This window comes from Natator depressus, chromosome 8, assembly GCF_965152275.1.
Source record: "Natator depressus isolate rNatDep1 chromosome 8, rNatDep2.hap1, whole genome shotgun sequence".
Classification (NCBI taxonomy): domain Eukaryota; kingdom Metazoa; phylum Chordata; order Testudines; family Cheloniidae; genus Natator; species Natator depressus.
This window is the reverse complement of record NC_134241.1, coordinates 55,786,416-55,814,290: the sequence shown is the minus strand read 5'-3', so window position 1 is coordinate 55,814,290 and position 27,875 is coordinate 55,786,416. Positions and strand designations below refer to the sequence as shown.

The following is a 27,875-nucleotide window of genomic DNA, read 5'->3' as shown; positions in this document are numbered from 1 at the left end:
GTCCTGACTCATATGAAATTCGGAACCTACTTTAGGGATGAATCTGAGGTGGGGGCATAACGAGACCTTTCCTTTAGAGAAGGTAGTATATGGCAGGTCCTCCATGTGTTCCTCCCCTCCCCCAAGCTCACTGACTCAGGTTAACGTTATAGCTGTTGGAAAGGTCACTTTCATGGACAGATCAGCCATCGAGCATGTTGTTAGAGGCTCAAAGGTAGGTTTACTGAGATATGATAGAGCAAAACTGAGGTCCCGCTAAGATGTGAACTTCTCCAATGGTGGAAAGGATCCAAGAAGCCTCTTCAGAAATCTAGTTGTGACAGGATGAATGACGATCATATGCCTCCAAGAGGGAGGCATTGGTAACGATGGTTGCCTTGGGAGTTGGAGTGAGGAAAGGGGTCCCCACTCAAAACTTCTCTGGTTTTGTCCACCAGACAAGAGAGTTCAACGCCTTGGATGGAACAGTCACCCTGCCATTTATGTTGCCCTTCTCTGGTGAGTACATGGAGAGAAGCCAGGCTTATAAGCAATGAAGATGAAGCCTGGTGAGTGGTGTCATATGTTTGCATGAGGACACATCGCTAAGGAGAGAAAGGCCTCCTGGGTATGATAGGGACTTGCTGTCTGAGAGTATTCATGAAACCTCTCAAGAGGTAGGTACGCTCTCGCTCTGGTTGTATCCAGCGTTGCCTCTGGAAAGTTTATGTACCTCACTGGGAACAACATGGATTTTTCATGGTTGACACAAACACCAAGGGAAGCCAGAAGGCTAAGGTGCCTACCAGACTTCTTCTTAGGAGTTGCCTATCAGAAGCCAGTCATCGAGGTATGGGAAGACTGTAAATCCCACTCTTCTCATCCAATCTGCCACCACTGAAAAAAAATATTTGTAAAGACCCTGGGTGCTGTGGCCAGTCTAAGGAGAGGACTCTGAATTGTTAATGGTCTTGACCAAAAGAGGAACCTGAGGAACCTCTTGCAGGCTGGGTGAACGTCTTTGTGAAAGTATGCATCTTTCATGTTGAGAGCCATGAACCATGTGCCCTCCTATAAAGAGGGAATTATTGATACAAAGGAGCTCATGTGGAACTTTAGTTTTCAGGTGATCGTGTTCAGCTGTTGCAGAACAGTTACAGAAAGGTAACCAACCATTTATTTTTCTTCTATGGATTCCACATGTCTATTCCATTGTAGATGACTCACAAGCAGTTTGAACTGGTACTGGGCTTGGAGTGTACTTGAACAACGATTGAAGAACAACTTGTCTGAATCTGGCATGGTTGGTTGGTCCTTTACTCCACCTGAAATGGTGACAAAAAGTTGAGACAAAAATCTGAATGGTCTAATCCAGTAAAAAGCCAAAGCTCTTCTAACAGCTAGAGTATGAAATTTTTCCTTCTCATTACTCATATAGGGTTTGGGAAAGAATATAGATAAATCTCTTGATTTAAATTCACATACCACTTTAGACAGGAATTTAGGATGAGGCTGAAGGAAAATCTTCTCCCTAAAGCAAGTTGCAATAGGGAGGCTCTGATACGAAAGCTCATAGCTCACTCTTCTGGCAGAGGTTATGGCAACCAGGAAAACTACTTTCATTAATATGAACAGGGAAGAAGTCACTAATGACTCAAAGTGGGGGTCCATCAACTTTGCTAGTACTAAATTTAAGTTCCACTGCAGAACCAGATTATGGTTCTGAGCGTATAATTTAAGCAAATCTTTCAGAAACCTGATGGACACAGGGTTTGAAAAAAATGACCAGATATCCATAGCTGCCAAATGGACTCTAATAGAACTAAGAGCCAATCCCTGTTGCTTTAGAAACAAAAGATAATCCAAGATACGGCTAATCAGAGTTTGAGATGAAGGAATGCCTCTCAGTGTGAACCAGACAGAGAATCTCTTCCATTTAGCAAGTAAGTAGACCTAGTGAAAGTAGGACTTCCTGTACCCCCTTAAAGCAAACTTCAGCAATGAAGCATCCACATAGTCAGGTGGAGAACCTGAAGGTTGGGATGAAGAAGGTGGCTGTTGTCCTGGGAGATAAGATTCACCTCTCTCAGGAGAAACAGCAGAAGTCTGACCAATAGTGCTAATAGGGTAAAAAAAAAAAAAAACAGTGTTGACAGAGCCATGCAGGGGAGATCAGAATAAGGTGAGCAGAATCTTGCTTAACTTTGGATAACACTTTGGGCAGGAGAGGAATGGGAGGTAAGGCATACAATAGGGCATGAGTCCAGTACCGAACCTGATACCCAACTGGGCACCAGTAACCCCACACTAAAAAGAGGGTATTGTAAAACACATCTATAACTAATTAATACTAAACTAACACTACAAGGTACTATACACACGAAAGGATATGAAAAAAACAAGCATCGCAGGTCCAACAAACAACTGTCACTGGTGATAGGAAGGAACAGAAGGGGGGGCAGTGCAGCCCTTTATGTCTGCGTGGAATGGTGTGAGGCATCAGAGGGTGCTCAGGCTGCCCCAACAGGTACTGCTCAGGAAAAATTTCCAACAACTGTGCACGAGGCGTGCACACACACACCTACAGTGGAATGGATGTGTGCAATCACTCAAAGAACAAAAACTGTCACCCCTTGGGCGGAACAAATTAACACTTCTCAGCCCTCTTAGGGGTGGGAGGAACAGAAGCAGGAATGTGCCAAACTACCTTTGTTGGACCCACAATGGCCTTGCTGATGGGGAGGGCCACTTGACAGGCTGCAGCATGTCTGGTAACCTGTGCTGAGGATCCTGGACTTCTTTAAGGTGAATCTGTAGCTCTGCTGACCCCCCTAGGCATGAGCTCTTGCTATTGTTTAAAGTCTTGCAGTGGAGATAGAGTAACTTCCTCATCTGGTGAAGACAACAAGATTGCTTCCAGAATCAGCAAATCCAGCTCGTCTTCCTCCTCCAAATACTCTGATGGGGCTGGTTGTGCATAGTGATGGCAAATAGGGCTTATGCACTGATCCTGGGAGTCTAGGGTAGGGAGCTCACAGCCCCCCAATATTGCCAACAGATGGATCAACTGGCACAGGAGGACAGCATGGCCTAGGGTACAACCTACCTCTTCGTGAACTGTGTCTGGTCGGAGGCCGGAAGTCTAATCTTCAAGGACTTCTGTCTGGTGCCACAGAGACTCCTGTGGCGCCTCTGACTCATCCGAAGAGAAAGCCAGATCCTGCACTACTGGCAGAGCCTATAGTTCTGAAGGTTGCGCCTTGAGGCTGGCAGGTGGGATAGGAGAATGATGCTGCATCCTTGGGGTAGTCTTTTCCTCTGGTATAATGTCCTGGAATAAAGTCTGTCCCAACAGAGAGGTTAATGCAGATAGGGAAGAGAAAAGATGTCCTCCGGGGTGACTTAGGTCTCAGACTGCCCTGGGGTAAAAGGAGAGTCCATGGGTGGAGGTGGAGCTTTCTTGGTCACCATGACACTTGGCGCCCTCTGGGGCTGTGTCACTACCAGTACTGCATTGGCTCTAGAAGTGGATGGGAGCACCAGGAGCTGTTTATCCTGAGTCTTCACCATCAGAGCCAATGTTGTAACCGTCAGAGCCATACCCTTGCTCACCTCCTTCTCCTGCTGAGAAGAAATACTCGGGCCTAAGTCCTTAGTGCCCATGTGTGCTGGCTCTTCCAATTTTGACATGCTCAGGGAGGGATCCTCTCTCTTCAGGGCAGTTTTAGACAAAGATGAATCATCCCTACGTCTATGAGAGTGCCCCTTACTTTCATGTGAAGCTTCCTCCTTAGGCTTAGCCTCTGCCCCCAAGCTCATGGTTAGAGGGGTGCTGCCTGCTTGCTGAGACTGATATACAAGGGGCTGTCCTCAGTCCAGAACTGGTTGGGTTCTCATTACCTTCTCCATCATATATTTTCTAAGTCTCAGTTCCCAGCCCTCATGAATTCTGGGGGAAAAGGCGCGTCAGATGCTGCACTTGGCAGAGATGTGAGCCTCACCCAGGCAATAGAGGCAGAATTGATGTTTGTTGCTCACAGAAAAGGAGAAAGGACAGGAAACACAGTTTTTGCGCCCAGGATGCTGGGCACAATCCCAGACTCCTTGGGGGAAAAAATTTGGTGTGGGGAATAGAAAGGGGGAAACCTATGTTAGGCTACACTATAAAAATGACAAAACTGCTAAAAACTAAATATACAATATCTTTAGAGCAATGATGCAGTAGAAAGGAGATGAGAACACCCAAGATTCCAACTCAAACCAGGTGGTGCTAAGAAGGAACTGGACAGGCGTCAACCCACCCCTTTTATGCCCTCAGTTCAGCGCTCGAGAAGAGCCAGGGCACATGCGTGGGCAAATGGATCTGCTTGTAAAAAAAAAATTCCAGACTCAGGTCCAGGTGCACTTGCATACTTACGTGTGGAATACACATAGTGTATATTGAAGAAGTTGTAATATTTTTATGGCTGGAAAATAAAATGAAGACAAACTGCACAATGTGAGAGGCTAAGAACATTTAACTATTGAGGGCTGGATTCTGTTATCCTTTTGATGAGCCCAGTAGGACTACTCTTGCATAATATGGAACTACTCAGCATATGGATTATAGAATTTAGCCCTGCGTATTTAGTTCACCCAATTAATCTACTTTAATTAAACAAAACAATAAAACAGAAAAAGCCCTAACAGAAAAAATCAAAGCAGGTCATACTTGTGGCCAAATCATAATATCCTAGGCATTAGAGTTGGAAAAAGCTATCAGATCATTTAGTTCACGCCTTTGTCAATGTATGTTTGCTTTCTACATTGTATTCTGAGTGCTCAATCAGTCTAAATTAAAATAGCCCTCGCTTTGTGGCTTCCACCAGATACAAATATATTTACACAAGGCCAAATTTTCACACACGTACTTACGTTGAATGGTATCTTACTCCATGAGTAGCCAGTATCTCTATGAAACTACTCACATAAGTAAGACTAGCACAATGTGGTCTTACCATTATTCTGTATTATTATTCTAACATTTTCTTTTCAAAACCAACTAACGCTCTTTATAAAACATGTTTCTGTTCAAGTTCCCACCTTACCCTGAACATGAAGAGTAACATGTCTGTGTGCAGTGCCAGCAGCATTCTGGGCCACACAGGTATACCTTCCTGCATGGTCTAACTGTGCAGCAGTTATTTCAATCGTTCCTAGAGCAGAAAAAAAGAGAATTCATTCTATAGTATTGTAGTATATTATAACTATCTTACATTCAAAGAAAACAGAGAAATCATAATACCGTTTAAGAACCCTACATTTTTATTCTAAAACATTTACAATGAAAATAGTAATGCACCTTTTTCTAGCGTTTTCTGCATCTACTCAAATCATGCATAATACCTGAAGACAGAATCCTGTAGCCATTTCCTCTGGGAAGGAGTTGTATCCCATTTTTGGTCCAGTGGATTGAGGGGACAGGAACACCTGAAGCAGTGCAGGAAATTACTGCTGGAGACAGTTTTGTTACCAGAAGATCGGTAGCTTCATCTGCTATGGATGGGGGCACTAAAGCAAGGAGAACAGTGTTAGGATTATCAACCATTCTCATTTCATACAGATGTTTGCATATAGCAATGTCTCTTTCTTAACAAGAGTAAAAAGCTCAATAGTATAAGCATCAAAATTACAGTTCTCATTTAAAGAAAGCATTGTCCCGAAGAAATTTTTGGTGTCATAATACATGTGCATTTACAATGTCTGCTTTACCTTGTACAATGAAATCAATTGTTCTTTGATCCTCTCCTGCATCATTTGACACAGTGCATGCATAGACTGCAGTGTCATCCACAGTGGGAGAAATGATAACTAGGGAACCTGAAGACAAAAGCCTGAAACGGAGCAATTAGAAGATATTGAAACATCTTTTCACTCAGCACGTCGTCAGTCCATTGAATTCATTGCCACAAGAGGTCAGATTTGAATATTGTTGCTGGATTTTAAAAATGGCTGCACTATTTTATATCCCATAATGCAACTCAAGATTAGTATTCATACTGCAGCTGCATGGACTAAAGATTTGACTGAACGCAGGACCTTCTGTTCTAAAAGCACAGACTTGTAAATATGAACTAAAAGGCAATCTGTTAGTTGTAGAATTGTTTAAGGTTTATAGAAGACTCTGTGAGACAAGCCAACAGAGGATTATATAATTACAGACATGAAAACAAGTCTGGGATTTCACAATAGAAGACAATGGTACAGAGCCTCAACGTTACTACAGTAACATTAATGGTAACATTAATTACTTGCAAATGGCAATTGTAAACATTTAATGGAAGTTAGTCAATTCTCACATTTCAGAGTATAAGCTAAGCACTATAAGGGTCAGGAAAGATTTCCCACCTACACAGTAAAACAAGAACACACAGAGTTGGAGCTCTTTACATATGGATCTCGCAGCTCTGGCATGGAATGGGAGTCAACTCTGGTCCCCCAAACCCATTCCCAGTATCCCATTAAGAGCTCTCTGTGGGAGTGGAATCTGGGCCACTATGGGGAGCCAATGTTTGGTGTTGTCAGGGCCAATAGAAAGCAGAGTGTCTCCCCCACCGATCCCAAGGAGCCATTACCTTTCCCGTAGGTCAGCCCTGGCCAGAGAGATTCCCTTGCAGCCTGGCTTCAGTGGAGGATAGAGATCTGAGACACTGGGGTTCCACAATAATAAAATCCACAGGGTTTGAAGGAGGAACCTACCACTCTTTCAGCCGGGGAGCAAACCCTATACCATTCCTGGGGATCCTCGGGAATTTTTCTCACCCTTGGCCATTCCTTGTGCATTATGGTGGGAGTGGCCGATCTGGCCAAACAGCTGCAAACTGAGAACTAATTATTGCTGTTCTGAGCAGCAATAGTTTGCACTTAGCAAAAGTTAGAACCTCACTCTGGCAAAATCTAAATGTTTCCAGGATCTATAGGAGCCATATACAAATGGGATGTATGAGTGTTTCTCTCCAGTTTTTTCAGTGTTTCCACCAACCAGGAACAGAAATACCACAAAAAGAGCATATCTTACATTATTTTGACCTCTTCAGTGGATCTCAGAGGTGAGTGAAAAACATGAAGTCAAATGCAAATAGACACACATTGTTAAAATACAAGGCAAAGAGTAGAACTTTACTACTAAACATGTGTAAAGTTTTATTTAAACCAGTTCATCAGTAAACCAGTTCAGTAATACTAATAGTTATGCAATGAAGTTTTTCTATTGGTTTAAAAGCAAGTTTTAAATTAAATTAAAATAAGCCAAATCAATCTCTGAATAGATTTGCTCCAGAGATGAATTTAGCCCACAACAAAGATTAGAGCATTTCTCACCTGTATGTATTATGATTCTGATCAACATTAAGGACATGCCCATTCTTCTTCCAACTTATTGCTGGCCTGGGGATTCCAGTGGTCTCGCAGGGGAGGGTGGTTTGGACATTTACAATAACTGTAATATTGGTGGGTCCAGGAGCGATAGATGGAGGAACTAAAGAATATATGAAGCCCAGGTAATTTTAAGAGAATGTATATTTTTTCAAGCTGAACTATTTGAAACTATCCTTTTCTGTAGCATGGATCATTTGACATTTATAAATTTGCCAAAAAAATGCAGAAGGGAATGTCTCTCAGGTCTGTTATATCCTGTTGATGTACACACACCAGTTAACAAAGAACAACTGTTTTTTCTGTTCACAAATATTTAGGCAGTGTTCATAACACCCAGAATTTCTAAGGGCTTACAAAAAACAAACAAACAAAACTAGAGAGAATCCTTAAACAAAATTCCAGATGCGAATAATCCTGAATTTTGGGGACATCTATATTCTGTGCATGGATCTGACTTTCATTGACCCCTTTCTCTATAATGGCCTGAACCAGTGTCTCAGATCCAAATAGCCCAATGCCTGAGTACTTGAAAAGCAGGCTCAAGAGTTGCTTTTCTGCAGTTCCAGTCCATTACTAATAAAGATAGATTTCAAGATTCAGAAACAATCAAGGAATCCAATGTGTCCAGTTTTTGTAGAACATTTGTGTTTATCCGAAAAAGAAATATTTACCCTGGATCTGTAGATCAATTCGCTTGCGTTCAGTACCAGCTGCATTGGTTGCCATACACAAATATCGTCCAGTGTCGGTAACGTGTGCTGTGTGAATGTACAGGGACCCATCCTCTAACACTGAATATCTAAAACAAAGTCATAGGCATTAATTTAATTTTTCATGGCAGGAACTGTGGCTAAGTGTTGTGAGGAAAGAGAAACAGAAGAACACAGGGGACACAAGGGTAGGCAAAACATGTAGCACCTTAATTTGGCCATATATAATTTTCCTTTTTGAACATACTACACTCGTTCTGCCTTGAGTCTGCCTTTCAGCACATCTGATATACCCCTTACTCAGTAATTATGAAAATGGACTCCTACAATGACTTTCAAAGGGAAATACATCAGCTTTGTGTATGTTAAGAAAGAGATGATTTTTATTATCACTCATTTAAACTGAGAAAATCCAGGTGACGAATGAATACACACTGAATGAATGAATACTAATATTAATACTGAGTTCGTGAATGTAAAACTAATGCAAATAAAATCCCAAAAGATTTCACTCCAAGTCTTCTATTACAAATACATTGTTAAAAATTTTCTACAGACTGTTATTCTGACCATTAGACACTACCTGGCATTGTTTCCAGCAAAAATAGCCCCATCCTTTCTCCATGTAATTCTTGGGGTTGGTATTCCTTCTGCAACACACTCCAGAACAGCAGACTTATTTATATTCACAACAACTGTCTGAGGACCACCTTTGATTGTGGGAGCAACTGTATAAGAAAGAATTCCACATGATATTAGAGAGAGAGCGCTTTATTTTGAACTGTTTTAAATTAGACCCATGGGAATGTATGCTATGACAAAGGAATTGTGCCCCCATGAGTGTACCAACAAGCTTCTTTAAATTTGATATAATACATGAAAGCTGGTATGCTGTAATGGAAAATTAAAGAAAAACTTCTTATCTTTTACAAATTAAAAAGATAGTAGATTTCTGTGCCACCTACTAATGGTCTGGAATTGTTAGAACTAGCACATGGCATGGTCTTAGCACAGGGGAATGGACAAGATGACCTCTTGAGATCCCTTCCAGCCCCACATTTCTAAAATTCTACAATTCTTTGATACCTTTTAAAAATGAGGAAATTAAGTACGACATTAAGACTATCTGTCCCAGACTATGTTTTTTTACACGCAAACCATTCATTTGAACTGAATCTAGGATTTTGACCCTGGCATGAGAGATTGAAATTAGGGTTTAACCCTCCCCCAGTAACTGTATCTCAAAATTAATATCTGTTCCTTTGCAGACTGCAGCATCTTGTAGTAGTATGGCCCTGTCTTAATAAGAGAAAAACCCACCCTGGGCCTTGTTAACTATCTTAATGGAAAATTTACATCTGGCCAGGAAGGTCCTATGCTTAGCCTCTCTTCAGAGCTGTTCATTCATTTTGTTCCATGCATCAACCAGAAAAATATGCTATAGAAGCAATTCAGGCATCACCCTGCTCAATAGAAACCAAATGCCTCATCTCTGCCAAGCACCTCATCCTAGACCTACAATGGCATTAGGCTCCTAACTGCCAGTGATTTCAGTGGAATATCTTTGTGGATATGGGCCCTAATGTGACTTTTATAACACAAATGCACATGGGGGCAGAATGAAAGTTTCCTGGGCTAACTTAAAGCATTCTTTAAAGTATTTTTTGGATTGATATATTAACAAAATTACTGTACTTATGCTTACTGGTTGTGAGGAGTCCAGTAAACATATTCCGTCTTTTCCAACTCTCGGAAATACTGTGCAAAGATTATAATAGTTAAGAATTAAACCATATTCTTTACCATTTACAGTCAGCACAAACTCTCTGGTAGTTTTTCCTGCTATGTTACTTGCCACACAGGTATAGCTTGCTGTATCACCTAGGTCAGCATTATTGATCTGCAGATATCGGCCACTGGATAGGATGCGGACTCGAGGAGTTACCTAAGGAAAGTTCAACAAGTAGAACTAATTTTATCATGGTTTTCCATTGTACTGAAAATTCATGTTGCAAAGTAATAGGAGTCATGATAGAGTGGCCATAAGAACATAATGGGTCAAATTCATCGATGGCTTAACTTCATTTGTATTGGTGAAATTACAAGGATAAATAAGGGAGACAAGGTGGATGAGGTAATATCTTTTATTGAACCAACTTCTGTTGGTGAGAGAGACAAGCTTTGGAGCAGTTTCCTAGATCTGAAGAAAGCTGTGTGTAAACTCAGAAACTTGTCTCTCGCACCAACAAAAAATTGATCCAATAGAAGATATTGCCTCACCTTGTCTCTCGAATATCCTGGGACTGACACAGCTACAACACCACTGCATGCAACGAGAAATAAGGCTCTGTTACATCTCTTAGAAAATTTGGTTGAGTTTTAAAATATTGATGCCAATTTATAGTCTGAATCATGAATTCATTACTCAGGAATTTTGCCTGAATAGGGGATTAGAATTTCTGACCAAAACAAATTAATTATAAATGTTTTTTTGGTTTTCATGTAAGATGGCAGTTTGACGGCACAAATTGAAATGCATTCTTTATCCACACCCAGGCATATCACTGACAGAAGAAATAAAAGCTTTCCCACACTGCTCTTTCAATGTGCCACAGCCTTGACCTAAAGGAATCATTTCCATTATGCAACAGATTAGCCTCTCCACTGAGACTACCTGCAAGGATGCCAGAGGTGGTATGGATCCCTGTCTGTTTGGCACTGCACTGAGTGTGAACAGATTGAGCCAAAACAGCCATTAGATGTGAATTGTTTTTGGTCACTACCAGTCTGGACAAGATTTGTACTGGTGTGCTAAAATATTGCCAACTCCAAGTGTTCAAAGCCATGAGGCAGGGCCCACACCATCCTGAGACTGGCTTAAAAATCATGATGGGTTCTTTTAATACTAAATTTGGTGGTGTTTAACTTCTCTTATGGTTTATGAACCTTAAGGCCTCCTGTTCTGCAACTCCTTCTCTGCAGGTAGACTCCAGGCTAGTTCAGAGCCCCGCTGAAGTCAATAGGTCCTCCCATAGTCACAGAGGTCCACCCATGCAGAACAGATTGCAGCACTGGGGCCCTAGAAGTGAAATAAGCCACTTCTCATTGCCAAGCCCTTGGGCAGAGGCTACTTAAAACACCTCATATTTGTAATAACTGGTATTTTTTGTATATTTTTATTTATTCCTCTTACATATTTCAGCACAATTGCTATGACCTTAGACGCATATAATGCAGCTGAGAGAAATTAATTCACTGTTATTGCTACTAAGTAGTTTTAAATATAGTACCCCATATATATGACAAAACAAAGGCAAGAAATTATAGGTTAGTCCCCAAACTGTACTTAAATTATAATCCTTGTGATAATGAAAACTCCACTGGGTCCTGTCTTTAAAAAACAAAATCCATTTGTTTTTTAGGGCCTGATCCAAAGCCCAATTAAGTCAATGGAAAGACTCCCATGGACTTCAATGGGCTTTGAAACAAGCCTCTCTAATGTATCTATTAGTTAATACTCTTAGGGCCTGATCCTACATTCCTTGTGAACCCAAGTATCCCAATCAAACCATTCCTAGAAGTATAGTAATGTCAGATACACCTCTTGTTCTGCTGTCAAAGATGATAATGGTGCATAAACATACCATTAAACAAACACAGGATTTAAGATTTGACTGTTAGAGACAGAACAGAAGAGAAGATTGAAGATTGCCCAATGGAAGAAGACAAAACTAGTAGGGAAGGAAGGAAGTTTCATTTAAAAGCTCGTAAGATGGTGTAACTAAAAACGATGATTTTCAGTTAAAATAATCCTGAAGTACTACCATCCAAAAATTGGTATTTTCCAAAAACTTCCCTCTCTCATTGTGAAACTGTCCACTTTTCCCAAGGTAAAGCAGGATTACTCTTTCCACTCCTGGGTGTACCTCCCTCTGTTTCTTAAATATTAGTGGATTACAGTTCTCCCTTGAGGTCAGGAAAGAATTTGGCTAATTATGTACACAACTTGAACATCTCATTTTTCCTTATTAGGCAAAAGTGATCTGTCTCCAGTCAGACTTCCAAGATCAAAAAAAGAAAAAGATAACTGTGCCCCAGAAATATGGGAGAGATATGCTGACATAGCTATACTCAACAATGGAAAGAGTAGCGGGGGATAAAGGAAACCCAAATCTCGTAGTTGCACTTCACATGGCAATTTTTTTAAACAGGTTTGTAAAACTTTTTACACAGGTTTGTGGACTGCATGGTTCTTTTATTAGAATGGTGTGAATGTAGTGCAGCTGAGATGTTCTAAATAGCTCTGCAGACTGAAGTCCTCTATTGACCCACAAAATATGCACAGGGTAGTCAAAGCATCACCATCCTGCCAAATTAATATGCCTCAACCCTAACTTGAAGGGCTCAATTCCAGGGCTCATAGTAGGGCTGGTTAATACTTAAAAAATAATTCCCAAATGTTCATGTGAATAACTGATTATCTTTCAACACTATTCACAAAACATCTTAATTTTTGTTTTCTGCAAACACTTGTATGAGTGATTTTTTTTCTTTTCTTTTCTTTTAAACATAAAAATGTTGACGGAAAACAAAAGCCTCAAATACTTTTGCAAATGTTTTCCAGGAAGGTACACGTCAGAAGCATTCATGTTGCCTTCTTCCAACCTCTTTCCAGCCTCCCGTTTATAAAAGCTTGTCATCCAGGTAAGAAGTAGAAATAATACCAGGTGACCTAAGTGGTCAACCACATACCACAAAGGAATAGCATCCAAAGGAATTGTGCTTATCTCAGATATAGTGACTGCAGGAGCTACTGTTGAAGTGGTGCCCTTCCTGTCACTAGATTATCCCTCAAAAGCATAATCCAGTACTCATTTAGTATCCAATATTATTTTGTTCTTTAAATTTATATTAGATAGGAGTCTTATGGATATAATTTATTTATCTCTAAAGATAATAAAAGAAACTTTCTTTCACACACAGAGGACAGTGGAACACTCTGTGAATCCCATGAGCAGTCTCTAGTTCCAAACATTTCTTCCTTTTATTGGAACTGGACAAGTGAAGCTGGAACTGGCATCAGCTTATTTGTACTGGAACCTTTTTTGGTGCAGTCATGTCTTTGCCAGTTAAAACACTCAGGTCAGTACTGGCATGGCTACCTGGCCCAAGTTCTTTGAGCTAACTCAAACTTAGTGTAGAAGTATCATCCACTGTCATTGGAGGAGGGGGGGGGCTGACATTTGAGACATACACAGACAAAGAATGTCTGTGATCATCCTAGATGGATCACAGTGAACCAAGAGGTCATGGATGAAGTCTGGAAAGGGACCAAAGTTAAGGGAGACACGAATAACAAACTAATGGTTCACCTGGATTTACCTTTTTCTTTCTCAACAATTAAAGGGCCAATATAAAGTAAAAACCTGAGGTTGCTCAGCACAGTCTCCAGGAAACCCAACATGACATTAGACAAGGCCAAGCAGTCCACTGGGAAAGGGCTATGTGATTGAAAATCTACGTGGCCCTACAATGGATGATGAGCAATAGAAAAGTCTCCAGTTGAACAACTCTGTTCTTGCTCCTTTGACTTAACCAACAAGGATGTGATGCCTTACTGCCATTGCATTAAATTCTGAGTCAATAGGTGCATTTGGTGCAAAATTGTGGTGATTAGCAGAGATTAAAGTAAGCTACTTATTTGGTTATTTCTCTTCAATTTAAAGAAATGTATTTCCTTTCTAAATGTTACTAGAATATGAGGATTCATAATATACCCAAAGTTAAATGTATAGTGTAGTCTTTCTCAGCTACCTTTCCTGCGAAGCCATTCAGGAGTATACCGAAGGCTTCTAGGATTGCTCAAAGGATCCAGGAGGAGCAAGGGATCCCCCTAAAGGAAAAGAGAACAAATAACAGCGGGATGGCCAGTTCGTGTGGTCACTGTCTTCATGTACTTGTTTAAGTCAAGTTGTATTTGGACCAGGGCTACTCCACAACCTTCTCTTGACCTCAAGGGACCACAACTCAACTGTGCTGAAGATGCAAGTGAGTAGAATCAGAAATTTAAGTTCAAGCCCTTTGTGCAAAGATGCAACAGATTTGTGAAAATAACATAGCAAATGTACCTGTAAAAGGTCTCCATCTTTAAGCCATGTGATCGTAGGAGGTGGCACTGCATCTGACTTGCACTCCAATATAACTTGTCTGTTCTGCAGCACAGTGAGATCCTGAGGCCCACTGGTGCCAGCAATGTTAGGGGGAACTGTTTAAAATAAAAAAGAATAGGAAAAGCATGACAAAGATGAACTTTAATTAAAATATTTCTATGGACAGAATCCCAGTGTGTAATTTTCAAACAAAGTTTTGTGATATGCCAGCAGAGCAGCAGTACAATTAACTGCTTTTGCTTTTCATTGCCAATATCAGGTCTGGCTTTTATCTGCAAAATATATCACCCTCATTTGACTAGCTATAACCCACTTACTAAAAACGCAGGTCACAAACCACTAACTGACAGAAATTAGTTGAAAGTCCATTCTCTGTGAAGAAACCAGCACTTAGCCAGATGAAGTCAGGATACCTTAAGCTCTGTAACCCTCTTCATCAACAGATTCAGATATGATTTGTCATTCACTGGATAAGCAAAACCTTGATTTGATAAAACTTCTTCACCGTAGGAAGAATTCATGTAGGAATTGTGCAAGTCTGCAAGAAGCAGAAGGCTGACTCATCTGTGAGACATCTTTTGTGAACTTACTTCTGCTACCATATAGTCATATAACACTGAGTTTTCTCCCTAGGGCAGAGAGGAAATTATTTTGCATTGTCTTATTCTTCGGAGACTAGATTGACAAGATCTAAGGTCTATTCTAGATCTAGAGGATCTGACATACTGATTCAGCTGCCATTTATTTTATTTTTTTATATAATATGAAATGTATATTGTAAGTGTGTGTGTGTGTGTGTGTGTGTGTGTGTGTGTGTATAAACACACACATAAATACATATATCCTGTCCTTTTTATTCCTTCTCAGTCTTATTGAAAAAGGCCAAAGGACATCAATTCCTCTAACTTTCTTTGTTACTCTGATTTCCATTATAATTGCTTGTGTTTTATTTTAAAATAGCTATGTTTGCAATGTTCCATCATAATTGTGTCATGTTCTGTATAGCTACATTGTATACAAACATTAAGTAACTGCACTTGATTTAATATCCTCTTTCTGAGAGAGTGTATTGTCACTTCTGTTTTCCCGACCGTCAGTACACAGATTTATAGATTTCAAGGTCAGAAGGGACCATTGTGATCATCTAGTTTGACCTCCTGTATAACATGGGCCATAGAACTTCCTCAAAATTATTCCTAGAGCATATCTTCTAGAAAAAACATCCCATTGTGATTTAGAAATTGCCAGTGATGGAGAATCCACCACAACCACTGGTAAATTGTGTCAGTGGTTAATAATCCTCACCGTTAAAAATTGACTCCCAATTTCCAGTCTGAATTTACCTAGCTACAACATCCAGCCATTGGATTGTGTTATAGTTTTGTTTGCTAGACTGAAGAGCCCATTATCAAATATTTGTTCCACATGTAGGTACTTATACACTGGGATCAATTCACCCCTTAACCTTCTTTTGGATAAGCTAAATAGATTGAACTCCTTGAGTCTTTCGCTATAAAACACACTTTCTCATCCTCTAATTATTCTCATGGCTCTTTTCTGAAGCCTCTTCAGTTTTTCCAGAATACTTCTTGAAGTGTGAACATCAGAACTGGACATAATATTCCAGGAGTGGTCACACTGGTGGAAAAAAGAGACATAATATAACTTTTTTACTCGACTGAAGATTTCACCCTTTGGCCAAAGCGTCACACTGGGAGCTCATATTCAGCTGATTATCCAACATAATCCATCCCCAAGTCTTTTCCCAAGATAGAGTCTCCCATCCTGTAAGTATGGCCTGCGTTCTTTGTTCTTAGATGCGTGACTCTACATATTACAGTACTGAAACACATCCTGTTTGCTTGCACCCAACTTACCAAGCATCCAGTTTGATCTGTATCAGTGACCTCTCCTCTTCATTATTTACTATTCCCTAATCTTTGTTGCTTTTGCAAACTTGATCAGTGATGATTTCTTGTTTTCTTCCAGGTCATTGTTCAAAATGTTAAATAGTATAGGGTGAAGAACTGATCCCTGCAGTACCATACTAGAAGCACATCCTCTCAATGATTCTTCATTTACAGTTACATTTTGGCACCTATGAGCCATTTCTTAATCCATTTAATGTTCTAAATTGATTTTGTATCATTTTAGTCTCCTAATCAAAATGTTATGTAGTACCAAGTCAAATGCCTTATAGACGTCTAAGTACATTGCATTAATGCTATTACATTTATCTGCTAAATTTGTAATATCAATGTTTCCTTTCATTTGTTTATCCTTTTCCTTTTTTAATTTAAGTATAGTTAATTTGTAAAAGGGAAGGACTAATAACTAAAGCACCTTAAAGGGTACTGACAACTCCACTTCCTCTAAAAAAGATCTGCTTTGTTACAGAGGTCCTTACTTAGGACCGAGTCCTTGGATCTTCTGTTCCAGAAAGGAGATGACAGATGCAGTCCAAAACCAGATAAGATCACTGAAAATGGTAGTCAAAGAGTTTTTTCTTTGTCAGGCATTATTCATTTGATAACTTTTTCTAGCTTTTAAAAGTAGTCGATAATGCAGTATTAGGCTTATAGTATTAAAGAATGCTTTAACTGTTTCCAAATGAAGCTTACCATGCACTCTTACTAGATATTCTTTATCGTCATCTCCTGCAGGACTAGATGCGAAACACGTATATCTTCCTGTGTCTTCCACCTAAAGGACACCCAGATAACTTTAGTAGAAACTTCAGAATATGGGACCAATTCAATTAAAACAGCAAAAGTAGTAGTGATGTTCGCAGTTGGCTTTGATAGCAGATATCGATTAAAAAACACAAGGGAAACAGAAGAAACTAGACTAACGATTCCTGGGAGAGTAAGCAACCAGAAATATTTGAAAGCTTGTCTATTTTATTTGGAGTAGATTGTGGCCATCAGGTCAAACCCTTTGTAGAAGTGGTGTGCATCTGCAGCATCCCAGGAAAAAAGCACCAGGGCTAATGTGCCTTGAGCAGATACATTCTCTTCTGGTCTGGCTCTCTGCAATGAACAATCCATTAGGATGGAATAGATTGTTCTCTGAATGCATCAGCCCATATAATGGGCCAGGATGGGATGGGATGGAGGGGAGGAGGTGGAGTCCCATTTCCCATTTCCCCTCCATCTCCAAACTGTTCTTGGCATCTTGCTCCCTGAGAGAAGGTAGCACTAACAGTGCCTATGCTTTCCAGAGCATGGGAGCACATAGACTGCTATTATGAAGAGGCCCTTTGCCTGCCTAGAAGGTTTTTGGCTCTCCCCTCTCTCTGCTCCTGCACAGCAATGCAATTACCTCTCACAATCTGGCTTTTACATAGGTAGTCTTGTAAAATGTATCCTTCTGCTCCTGAGAATTATTTGAGGTCTCAAATATTTACTAACATCTTTATATCTTCTGCTCCTCATAAATCGCTCTGTGTAAAGTCTTGGGGGGGAGATAAGGGGTTTATCATATGAGCAAGAACAAAAAATTAGTCCTCCCATGATGAACTACAAAGTTGAAGTCCAGCTGTCTTCAGAGTAATTAGGACAGGGGTGGCCAACCTGTGGCTCCGGAGCCACATGCGGCTCTTCAGAAGTTAATATGCGGCTCCTTGTATAGGTACTAACTCCAGGGCTGGAGCTACAGGCACCAACTTTCCAATGCTCTGGGGGGTGCTCACTGCTCAATCCCTGGCTATGCCACAGGCCCTGCCCCCACTCCACCCCTTCCTGCCCCCTCCCCTGAGCCTGCCGTGCCCTCACCACCACCACCCCCCCCCAGAGCCTCCTGCATGCCACGAATCAGCTGATCGGGAAGCATAGGGGCCAACTTCCTCTCTGCCTGGTTGGTGCTCGACCCCCGCCCCTGGCCCCAGCTCTGCACCACCTCTTCCCGCCCTTGCACTGCCCTCACCCCACCCCCATTCCACTCCTTCCCCAAAGTCCCCACCCCACCCCGCCTTTTCCCTTTTCCCACCCCCGCCCCCATTCTACCCCCTTCCCCCAAGTCCCTGTCCCTGCCCTGCCTCTTCTCCGTCTCCTCCCCTGAGCGCTCTGCATCCCCGCTCCTCGCCCTCCCTCCTGGAAAGTCCAAAGTGCTGCCAAACAGCTCTTAGGTGGCGGGGGGGGTGGAAAGCGCTGGGAGGGAGGGAGAGGAGTGGGGACGCGGCGTGCTTGTGCGGGGGGAGAAGGAGGCGAGGAAGGGGGAGCTTGGCTGCCGGTGGGTGCGGAGCACCCGCTCCAGCCCTGGAGCACCCACGGAGTCGGCGCCTATGTCAGGGGGTTTGGGGAGGGCTGCTGGTGGGTGGGAGATGCTGGGAGTGGGGGGGGGGGGTGGAGGGAGGAGCTGATGGGGGCCTGCTGACATATTGGCTCTTTGGCAATGTACACGGGTAAATTCTGGCTCCTTCTCAGGCTGACCACCCCTGGATTAGGGTATGTGGTTTTAGTTTTCTAGGGTTTTTTTTAAGTCTCAGTTTAAATTGTCTGAGTTGATTTTAAATTTTTCTTGTATGGTCTTTATTAATTTCTCAGACCACTTCCTTTCCTAGTCCCTATACAAATGGTTGTAAATCCTAGTTAGCTTGCCTCTGTGGTCCATCCATGTGTAAAACAATAGGGAAGGGATCACAGTCAGTAGAAGAAAGACAAAAAAATAGACAGAAGAGCCAAAAGGTAGGGAAAAGAGGAGAAAAACAGAGAGGCAGCAGGGTAGATACAGAAATTAAGACAGAAGGGGAAGATACACATCAGAGTCCCCTGTGCTGTCTGCCCTGCTGTCTCAGGAAGCTCCACTGAAGGCAGTTCAAAGGATTCTGGAATGCGTTCGAGAGTAGCTGGGGCAAGAAGAGGGAAGTGCCAAATCACAGTGTTACCTATGGTATCAGTGCACCTGCAGCTGGGTCACGGTTCAAAATGACGAGGTAGAAAGTGAAAAATATCTTGTCCAGCTGCAAGTGCAGGGGCAATTTTGCATAGGCAGAAGGTCATTATCCAGTTTAGAATTTGGCCAGTCAAACTGATTAACTCTCCTACTCCGTGGAAAACTCTCCTCCTCCGTGTTGCAGGTTCATTAATCGCCACAAGTTGTCAGGACCTTGGCTTTACACCAATAGAGGGATGGTACAGCGTCTCTTAGCATTATGCTGGCGTATAGTTTAAAGACCACAGCTATGTCTACAAATGAGGGGTGTTAATTCCCTGTTTGTGTAGACATGCTCATGCGAGCTCTCATCAAGCTAGTGCAGGGATAAACAGCAGAGTAGCTACGGTAGCATTGGTGGTGGCAGTGGAGGCACACCTGAGCACAAACCTGCCTGAAATCAGACTGCAGACACAGTGTGCCATGAAACTGGGGATCAGCCCAGCTCTGCAAGCCAGCCCAGGGTTTGCAAAGCCAAGCTTCAGTTACATGTGTCACTCACCTGAGCACTGGCTATTCGAAGGACCTCTCCTCCTCTCAGGACGTGAACATTGTCATTCTGTGGGAGTGGGCGCCCATCCTTCATCCATGTGATTTTGGGGGCTGGGATGCCAATAGACATACAAAAAAGCTCCAGTAGGTGGTTAACAACCACAGATATCTCTTCTGGTTTATCAGATCCATTGATATGAGGGGGCTCTGCAGGAAGGAAAGACAATTCATGTTCTTTACTAACATAAAAATTCAGATTTATAAAACATGATGGGCAACCAAATGGTTAGAGTGGTAGATTCCAGATTGATGTATTTTATTCCTCTCAGTCACCGACTCCCTGTGTGACATAGATCAACTCACATGAGTTCTCTTCGCCTCAGGTTAGCAACATAAGCGAAGTATAATCATATTTTCCTCTGTAAGATGGGTGTTGTGAGACTAAATTAGTATGTGTAAAGTGTTTTCATATCCTTGGGTAGAATACACAATACAGTACAAGAGAATTTGTATTAGATCTTCAGTTGCTGTAAATCAGTATAACCTCGTCAAGCTATGCCAGTTTACACCAGCTGATTATCTAGCCCATTGAATTTAATTTCTGTTACACCAAAGTTACCCAGTTAAAGCAAATTATTCTGTACATCAATATGCTGATTTATATTTAGCATGTTGCTGTTACCTGTAAATCTCAAATACCAACATACAAATTTTCACCATGTCCTCTCAAAGGTAAATTCCATCCCTTTAATCCTACTATCTCATGAGCACTACTTCCTGAAAATGTTCTAAATTTCTAAAGACTTTTAAATGATTGTCTCTATTTTAGGCATACTTTTGCATCTTGTCTGAGTGTAAAATTAACACTTACCCAACACTTTCAGGGTAAAGTGCTTGCTGACTTCCCCTGCTTCATTGGATGCTATACAGGTAAATCTGCCTGTGTCATCAGTCTCCGTCGTTGAAATGTGAAGGACCATTCCTTGATTACTTATAGTCAGATGGGTTCCAAGATTTAGGGATTGTCCATTTTTAAGCCATAACATATTGGGGATGGGGGTGCCATCAGTAAAGCACATCATAGAAGTTGGATTGCCTTTTACTATAGTCACTTCCTCTGTTTCTCCTGCTTTGTCCATGCTTGGTGGTACTGCAGAGAAAAAGATATGATAATTATGGAATACCCTCAAACACTAATTCTTAATATAAAATAAATGCCCTGTTAAGCAATTAAATTTTCTAGGTTTCTTACACTTGTGGTGTGTGTGTGTGTGTGTGTGTGTTACAATTCAAGTAGAAATAATGCACCACATTTATTCAATGAAGAAAAATCTACAACACATTATCTGAGCTAAAAAAAGTAAAGAGGGTTTAAAGTTCAACTCCTCTTACCTTACAAAAATGTTAGCAAAATTTAAAGTTTCCATATAAAGCATCTGCCAAATATGTACTTAGTAAAGTCTTCAATCTTGTGGTGGTAAGAAAATAAATAGAATTCGTCCTCTGAGAGGCAAAATCTCAATGTTCTCAATTATCCAGATAGTTTCAATCAGGGGAAGATTTCTACCCTTCTACTGTTATACTTAGAAAATTAACTACATAATGCAACTTCTTTCACTTAATATCATAAAGAAACTTACCATAAACTTGAAGATTATAGTGTTTATTGTCCACTCCAGCTCTGTTAGATGCCACACAAGTGTACACACCAACATCAGACACCTGAGCTCTCACAATTCTGAAAAGAACACAGCTGCAGTTATCTTACCCACAGCTACCACATGGAATGTATTGCTCCACTTTGACTATGACAGAGTATGATTGCAGAGGGCCAAATTCTACCCTGGCCTGCACCAATTTCAGCAGAGTTGCATTAGGGTTAACTGAGGGCAGAATTTAGCTTAGATACCTTAAATAACTGAAAACTCACCTGAGAATCTGTCCAGCTGACAACAACCTAATCTGGGATGAGATAGAGAGAGGAAGTCCATTCTTAAGCCAGTTTATTTGTGGTGGTGGGGTGCCAACAGCAGTACATTCAATGTTTATGGAGGCATCCTGTATGGCAGTTAGCTTCTCTGCTTCATCTTTATTATTAGCTATTGCTGGCGGAACTAAATTACATAGCAGGTGAATAAGAGGGGTGTTAAAATTGGCTGTTCAAAATTATTCCTGTTCTAATCATAGCTCACCTTATCCTGAACTGCAAGATGTTACAGATATTGCTATTCTAACCAAAAAAAGAATCTCACATGAAACATTCCCACAGGATTCAGCAAGAACAGCGTGTCCAAACTTTGCAGCCAACAGACCTTCTGATATTAGTAACTGTGGGTCACAACTAACTTACAGAAACATTTACATTTTAAAAAATCAAGTGCACATAATAATGTTTACTTGATTAGATTAACAGAAATTGCTTACAGACTTCACTATAATTGATCACATTTGTCCCCACAGGTACATGGTGCCACATTTTCCCACTAAGAGGTTTTTATTCGTTATGAAGGACTGTACCCGTTGGCTCTATCCACACAAATAGTCCTGTTGGGCCTGATTCTTCCCAGTCCTGCTCCTGGGGTAGTCATTCACTCCTGTGCCAAATGAGTGTAAAATACTCCCAAAGGTAGAATTCTCTGTTCACTCACACAACTGGTAGCCCTGACACCCATTTTTACAGGTGTAAATGGCTACACACTGTGCTAGGCAGAGGACGATTAGTCTTACTGTCCTAAATTGTGACGTTAAATCAGGAGGATCTGGTACAAAATTATTTCAGATTATTGTTTGGATTAATTTAAATCCCGAGTAAAACAAAGTTTAAAACCTGTTTCACTTCTGCATTACTCTAATTTTAAGAGGGCATAATTTGACTCAGATCAACAGAACTAAGATGGTGTAAAACTGGAGTAATGAAGTGTTGAATTAGGCCCATACAGTGTCTTTCTCCACCCAAAAAAAAAAAAAAAAAGGCATTTTGGGTGGATTTGTTTTGTCATGGAATATACCATAGGAATTGATTTCTGTTTATCCCAAAATTTATTATTCAGCAATGGTTTCAATCATTTTGGTCCTCTGCAGTATGTTATGTTGAACACACTATGATATCTACATCAATAAACTACACATGAATATAGATACATAAGATTACATAGGCAGTCACTTCTTGGCCCTATCATGTGAGTGGTAACAAAGTCAGGATAATAGGTCAGACTTCAGTTTGTCACATTTAAAAACTCACCATATACATTCAAGTTGAAAATTCGATCTTCTTCTCCTGCAGGATTAGTAGCCACACAAGTGTATTTTCCCATATCAGATGTGAGCACTCCGAAAATGTTTAAGGTGCTGCCATCTGGAGTCACTCTATAAAAAAGATCATAGAATACAATGAGTTTGTTTGCCAGGTTGTAAGAACAAGTAAATGAACAGCTAGTGTGTACATTTCAATCAAGTTACTTCCCCACACACTTTCTATGGAAATTTAGTACTTGTGGCACTTTAGAGACTAAGAAATTTATTTGAGCTTAAGCTTTCGTGAGCTACAGCTCACTTCATCGGATACATTCGGCTGCTACTCTGAAATTCATGGAATTTCAGTTATAAATGGAAATTCAGTTATAAATCTATTACTCTGTTCAAAATTTTAGCTCCCAGAGAAATTTGTTTTTAAATCTATTTTTATGAACTTATTTCATAAAATTCTGATTTAAGGATTGAGCTGTTTTATCTTCCATTTGGATTCAGTTCCATCCTAATTGCAGTCAAAATGTGTCCATCATTCTCAGAGTATTTTTACATACAGCTCCCACCTCAAACCTCATCTGATAGGAACAACTATTTAAATGAGAACCTTAGGGATATTATGTGCCAATCTCTGAAATACTTAAAAGACAGAATCATAGCATATGAGAGTTGGAAGAGATCTCAGGAGTCATCTAGTCCAACCCCCTGTTCAACGCAGGACCAACCCCAACTAAATCAAAATAAAATAAAAATAAAAATGTAAAAATAAAAATACAAACTTTGGGTAAGATATCATGTCACTTTCCCAGATTTGTGTATCTAGTTGTATAGGCCATTGGGGGTACTCTAAGTTGTGCCTCTGGATTGGACCTGATATCCCCACAATTGCAAAGACATAAAGATGGCTTACAAGCAACATTTGTGCCTCCCTATATCCTGAACTGTATCAGCACCAAACAGCTTGTCCTAAGGGTCTGGTACGTGTCTCACAAACCATGTATGTATTAGATCTACCTTGTGTATAGTGAAGTAGGCAGAAGAGAGGGTAAACAACATCTGTAACACTATTTGGTTAGCTAGATGTATCATGTAAAACAAAACAGATAAGCAACAAATCTACATAAAATTAACAAAATATCTTAGAATTATAGAAATTAAGGACAGAAAAGATCAATGTCACTTACTAAAGTAAGATTGTTCAGGCTCATAGTTTTATAATTCTTCTGCCTATGCCTTGAGGAGGTTATAGACTGAGAGAACACAGGGTTTTATTTTTACTTGCCTTATTCTTTGTGAATCATTGCTGGTAACTGGGTTTCCATCTTTAAGCCACTGAATAGCAGGTCTGGGAATTCCTTTGGCATTGCAGACAAGCTGGATACTTTCCCCAAGGAGGACGCTGACTTCACTTGGCATTTCAGATCCAACGATATTTGGAGGAACTTTTGGGAGAGGGGGTCAAATTCTAACCAGTTAAACTGGGGTAAACCAGGAGTAACTCCATTATTTCAATGGAGTTTCTCCGATTAGATCAAATTAACAGGGTATGTGTATATTCCTCCTGTTGGGATGTTTACAAAGATGACTAGAAAAATCAACTTCATAATCCTTCCAGTGTGTACAGTAACCTGTTCATGTTCAGCAGATTGATAATAGATAATGCTACCTTTAGCATGTATTATAGCAATGCAAATAAAATCTATTGGATACCCTGATGCAGCAAACACTTAAGCACATACTTAACTCTGAACATGTGAGTACCTCCAATGAAGTTCACAGGATTACTCACACACTGAAAGTTAAGCACATGTTCAAATGCTTAGCATCCCTGGTGACAGAGTGACACATTACTCAGTCCTAACCGTTATTCCGTTACTCCACTGATTTTTTTTTTCATAAAGATCATGTGTCACAGTTTTCCTTTATAACCTCCTTTTGGCATCAAACATCACCTGGCAAAAGAGCCATAGCATACCATTGCTCCTGAAATTCTTTCGGGCTCCACAATGTTCTACTCATATTTTGATTCGTGTAGCATGAGTGTCCAGTGTGATGGAGCCAGTTGCTGTGATCAGCAACAACCATATGGAAACACAATGCAATATAGCAAATAAACCTATTATTTTCAAACTGCAGTATAATCAGATGCAGAGAATATTCTTTTGCATACCAATTTCTGAATGACATTGTAGCAAGGTTTTGTTATCCTTATTTTTTGCTATTAGTTGCCTGATAGAAATAATGGTACTGATTCTCCACTCCGTTAATACCAGTTTTATGCCAGTGTAAGGAGCCAGTATGATTCTGTATAGTGCACATACATACTGTACCTTGAATGGAAAGGATGTAACTCTTCTGTGCTTTTCCTTCTACATTTGAGGCAATGCAAGTGTAGTTTCCACTATCTGAATGCTGAGAGCGAGCAATCTGCAGCTTGCTTCCTCCAGACAAAATATGTATTTCAAGTGAGTCAGAGTTTTCTGAAAACACACAGAAAGAAAGAGTTGATTAGTATTAGAACTAGTCAGAAACAGCAAACACGTTTTGTGAAAAAAATTCATCAACATATCAAAAATTTTAAAAGATTTCATCCCGCTCTAGTTCATATAAGGGGTAGTTAATATGGGGAAAGAGGGAGGAGAAACAAGAGAATATGACCCTCAAAACAGCACAGGAAAGACACACTATGATCTATTATAGGAAAGAAAATGGGGAGGGGGGGAGGGAGGAGAGTGAAACCAGGAAGGAAAAACATTACCTAGATGCTTCCCATTCTTTAGCCATATTAGTGTTGGTGGAGGAATTCCAGTAGCATCACATGCAAAGGTGACAGGGTTACTGATTGTTTCATTGATCCAGTCTTGTTCAGGGCCTTCTATACTTGGTGGCACTATTAAACAGAACAGCAGCTGCATAAATAACGTAGTCACCAAATTCCTCAGTAAACTGACTTTGGTTCAATTCTACTTTAGATAACGTGGTATATGCTCACCATAAACATTAAGATGGAAATTTTTATCATCTCGCCCTGCAATGTTTATGGCTTTACACACATACTGGCCAGTGTCAGACACCTAAAATGGAAAAAGAATTTTTATGTACTGGATCAATTTTCCTGAAGATAACAGTAGACTTTTTAACACTAGAATTCACTAGTGGCCATGGGCTCTGTTATAGTTAGACTTTAAAAAGGCTCTGCCATTTGTAATCAGAACTTGATTCAAAGCCCATTGAATTTAATGGGAAGACTCCCACTGACTTCAATGGTCATTGGGTCAGACCTATAAAGAGCAAAAATAACTGGTCAACAATCGTGACAAGGAGTGCATTAAATTAATTTAGTATACCTCAGCACTCTTGATTTGTAGCATTTGTCCATCTGCTAGCATCTTTATGTTTGCAGACTCTGTGATCATGCGTCCATTCTTGTACCATGTGATAACAGGTGGTGGGACTGCATTGGACTCACACTCTAAGGTCACTGGGATTCCCACTCTCACAGTCACCACTACAAGAGATGCTCCACTGTGGTCTTTAATATTCGGGGGGACTGGAGAAAAAGTTAAAAGAATTATTTTCTTCCTTGTTCTGTGGGGGGCGGGGAATCAACCTAAGGAAAAATGGAAGATGTCCTCATTTCGTAGTAATAAATATTATTTAATATGATAGTGAAAAACAAACCATAAACAGTAAGGAAACTCTTTTTCTTGCTTTCTCCAGCTTGGTTTCTGGCTATACAAATGTATTCACCACCATCTGAGAGTCTGGCTCGAGAAATTTGCAGAGTCCGACCACCTAAAGTGATCCAAAGAGAGAAAGTTAGCTAAAATGACTTCTAGATTTATTCTATAGTTATTGTATTAATCTCAAATGAAATTTTGCAATGACGTTTTCTATGAACTGCAATTTAGGCACTAGATTAGCATAAGATTCTAAAGAGCACCACCGCTCTTGCTGACTAGCGCTGCCTAACACTTAAAGAAATGTCCTTAGTGAATTACAATTATTGGGTGCAATTCTCGACTGGTGTAAATGGGTGAAACACCACTGAAGTCAATGGAGCTGTCATCAGAGAATTTGGCCCATTAATACTCTTCTTCACCCTCTTTTCGTTCACAGCTACTTCCTCCCTCCTAACACAATCATGGCCTTTCCACTTAGCTCCTCCACAAGCCCCTCCTTCCTTTACTGGTCTAACATGACTTCTCCCGTTTGTGGACTAGTTTTGTCCAGGTATCTGCCCATAGGCCACAGGCCTGCATCCCAACTGCCAGTAAGTAAATTACATGTCAGTTATTTCCCATACACCTACAAACATCCACCCCAGCCAATCCATCTCCAGCATGTCAAGTTGGAACCCATAGCAGGGAACTGGGTTGCATTAGGATCTCTAGTTTTCAGCATCAAAAGAGGAGGGTTGGGTGTAGGTCAGGGTGGTTTCCTGACATGATTCCTGTGACAAATAGGGCAACTTCCTGTAATATCCTTGAAAACCCTTACTGTATTAAGCTTATGTATTATTGTGGGTCAGGATTGCATGTAAACTTTCGAGGGGGGAAATGTGACAGATGAGAGACCTGGGAGTTCAAAAGACTACAGAAAATGTGCCAGACATGTATGGACTTTTGGCTAGGGAAAAGTTAATGCAAAATTCCCCAACTCCAGTTATGCAAAAACACAATCTTTTGAAGCTACACCCTCAGGAGAGGGTCATTGTCTGCTGGTTACCAGTTACAGAAAATCAAGGTCAAAGGCCCAAGCTGTATAAAGAGATGGCTGACCTGCCCAAGCTTGGTTTGGGTTCCAGATCAAAGAGAGATGAATGTGTAACCATCAGAGCCCTAAGCTGGAGTTGAGGGTAACCTCTCATAAGCTTTTTAGCATGCATGCAGGGTATTTTAATGTTTTAATATTTTTCTCTGTAATGCTT

General features: G+C 40.6%; 1 protein-coding gene across 1 annotated transcript in view; it reads right to left on the bottom strand.

Annotated features, from left to right (window-relative positions):
- Window positions 1–27,875, bottom strand: part of HMCN1 (hemicentin 1) — a 335,320-nt gene that overhangs the window by 44,027 nt on the left and 263,418 nt on the right. Inside the window, exons 59-78 of the mRNA XM_074961138.1 lie at window positions 26,627–26,740; window positions 26,293–26,495; window positions 25,938–26,019; window positions 25,704–25,835; window positions 25,276–25,425; window positions 24,228–24,387; window positions 22,941–23,065; window positions 21,630–21,813; window positions 21,340–21,437; window positions 20,571–20,849; window positions 19,710–19,906; window positions 16,897–16,978; window positions 14,234–14,370; window positions 9,909–10,050; window positions 8,689–8,833; window positions 8,067–8,194; window positions 7,339–7,495; window positions 5,731–5,852; window positions 5,365–5,529; window positions 5,067–5,174 (exon numbers count right to left, since the gene is read on the bottom strand). Coding sequence (XP_074817239.1) covers window positions 5,067–5,174; window positions 5,365–5,529; window positions 5,731–5,852; window positions 7,339–7,495; window positions 8,067–8,194; window positions 8,689–8,833; window positions 9,909–10,050; window positions 14,234–14,370; window positions 16,897–16,978; window positions 19,710–19,906; window positions 20,571–20,849; window positions 21,340–21,437; window positions 21,630–21,813; window positions 22,941–23,065; window positions 24,228–24,387; window positions 25,276–25,425; window positions 25,704–25,835; window positions 25,938–26,019; window positions 26,293–26,495; window positions 26,627–26,740 — 2,910 coding nt within the window. The remainder of the gene's footprint in view (window positions 1–5,066; window positions 5,175–5,364; window positions 5,530–5,730; window positions 5,853–7,338; window positions 7,496–8,066; window positions 8,195–8,688; window positions 8,834–9,908; window positions 10,051–14,233; window positions 14,371–16,896; window positions 16,979–19,709; window positions 19,907–20,570; window positions 20,850–21,339; window positions 21,438–21,629; window positions 21,814–22,940; window positions 23,066–24,227; window positions 24,388–25,275; window positions 25,426–25,703; window positions 25,836–25,937; window positions 26,020–26,292; window positions 26,496–26,626; window positions 26,741–27,875) is intronic.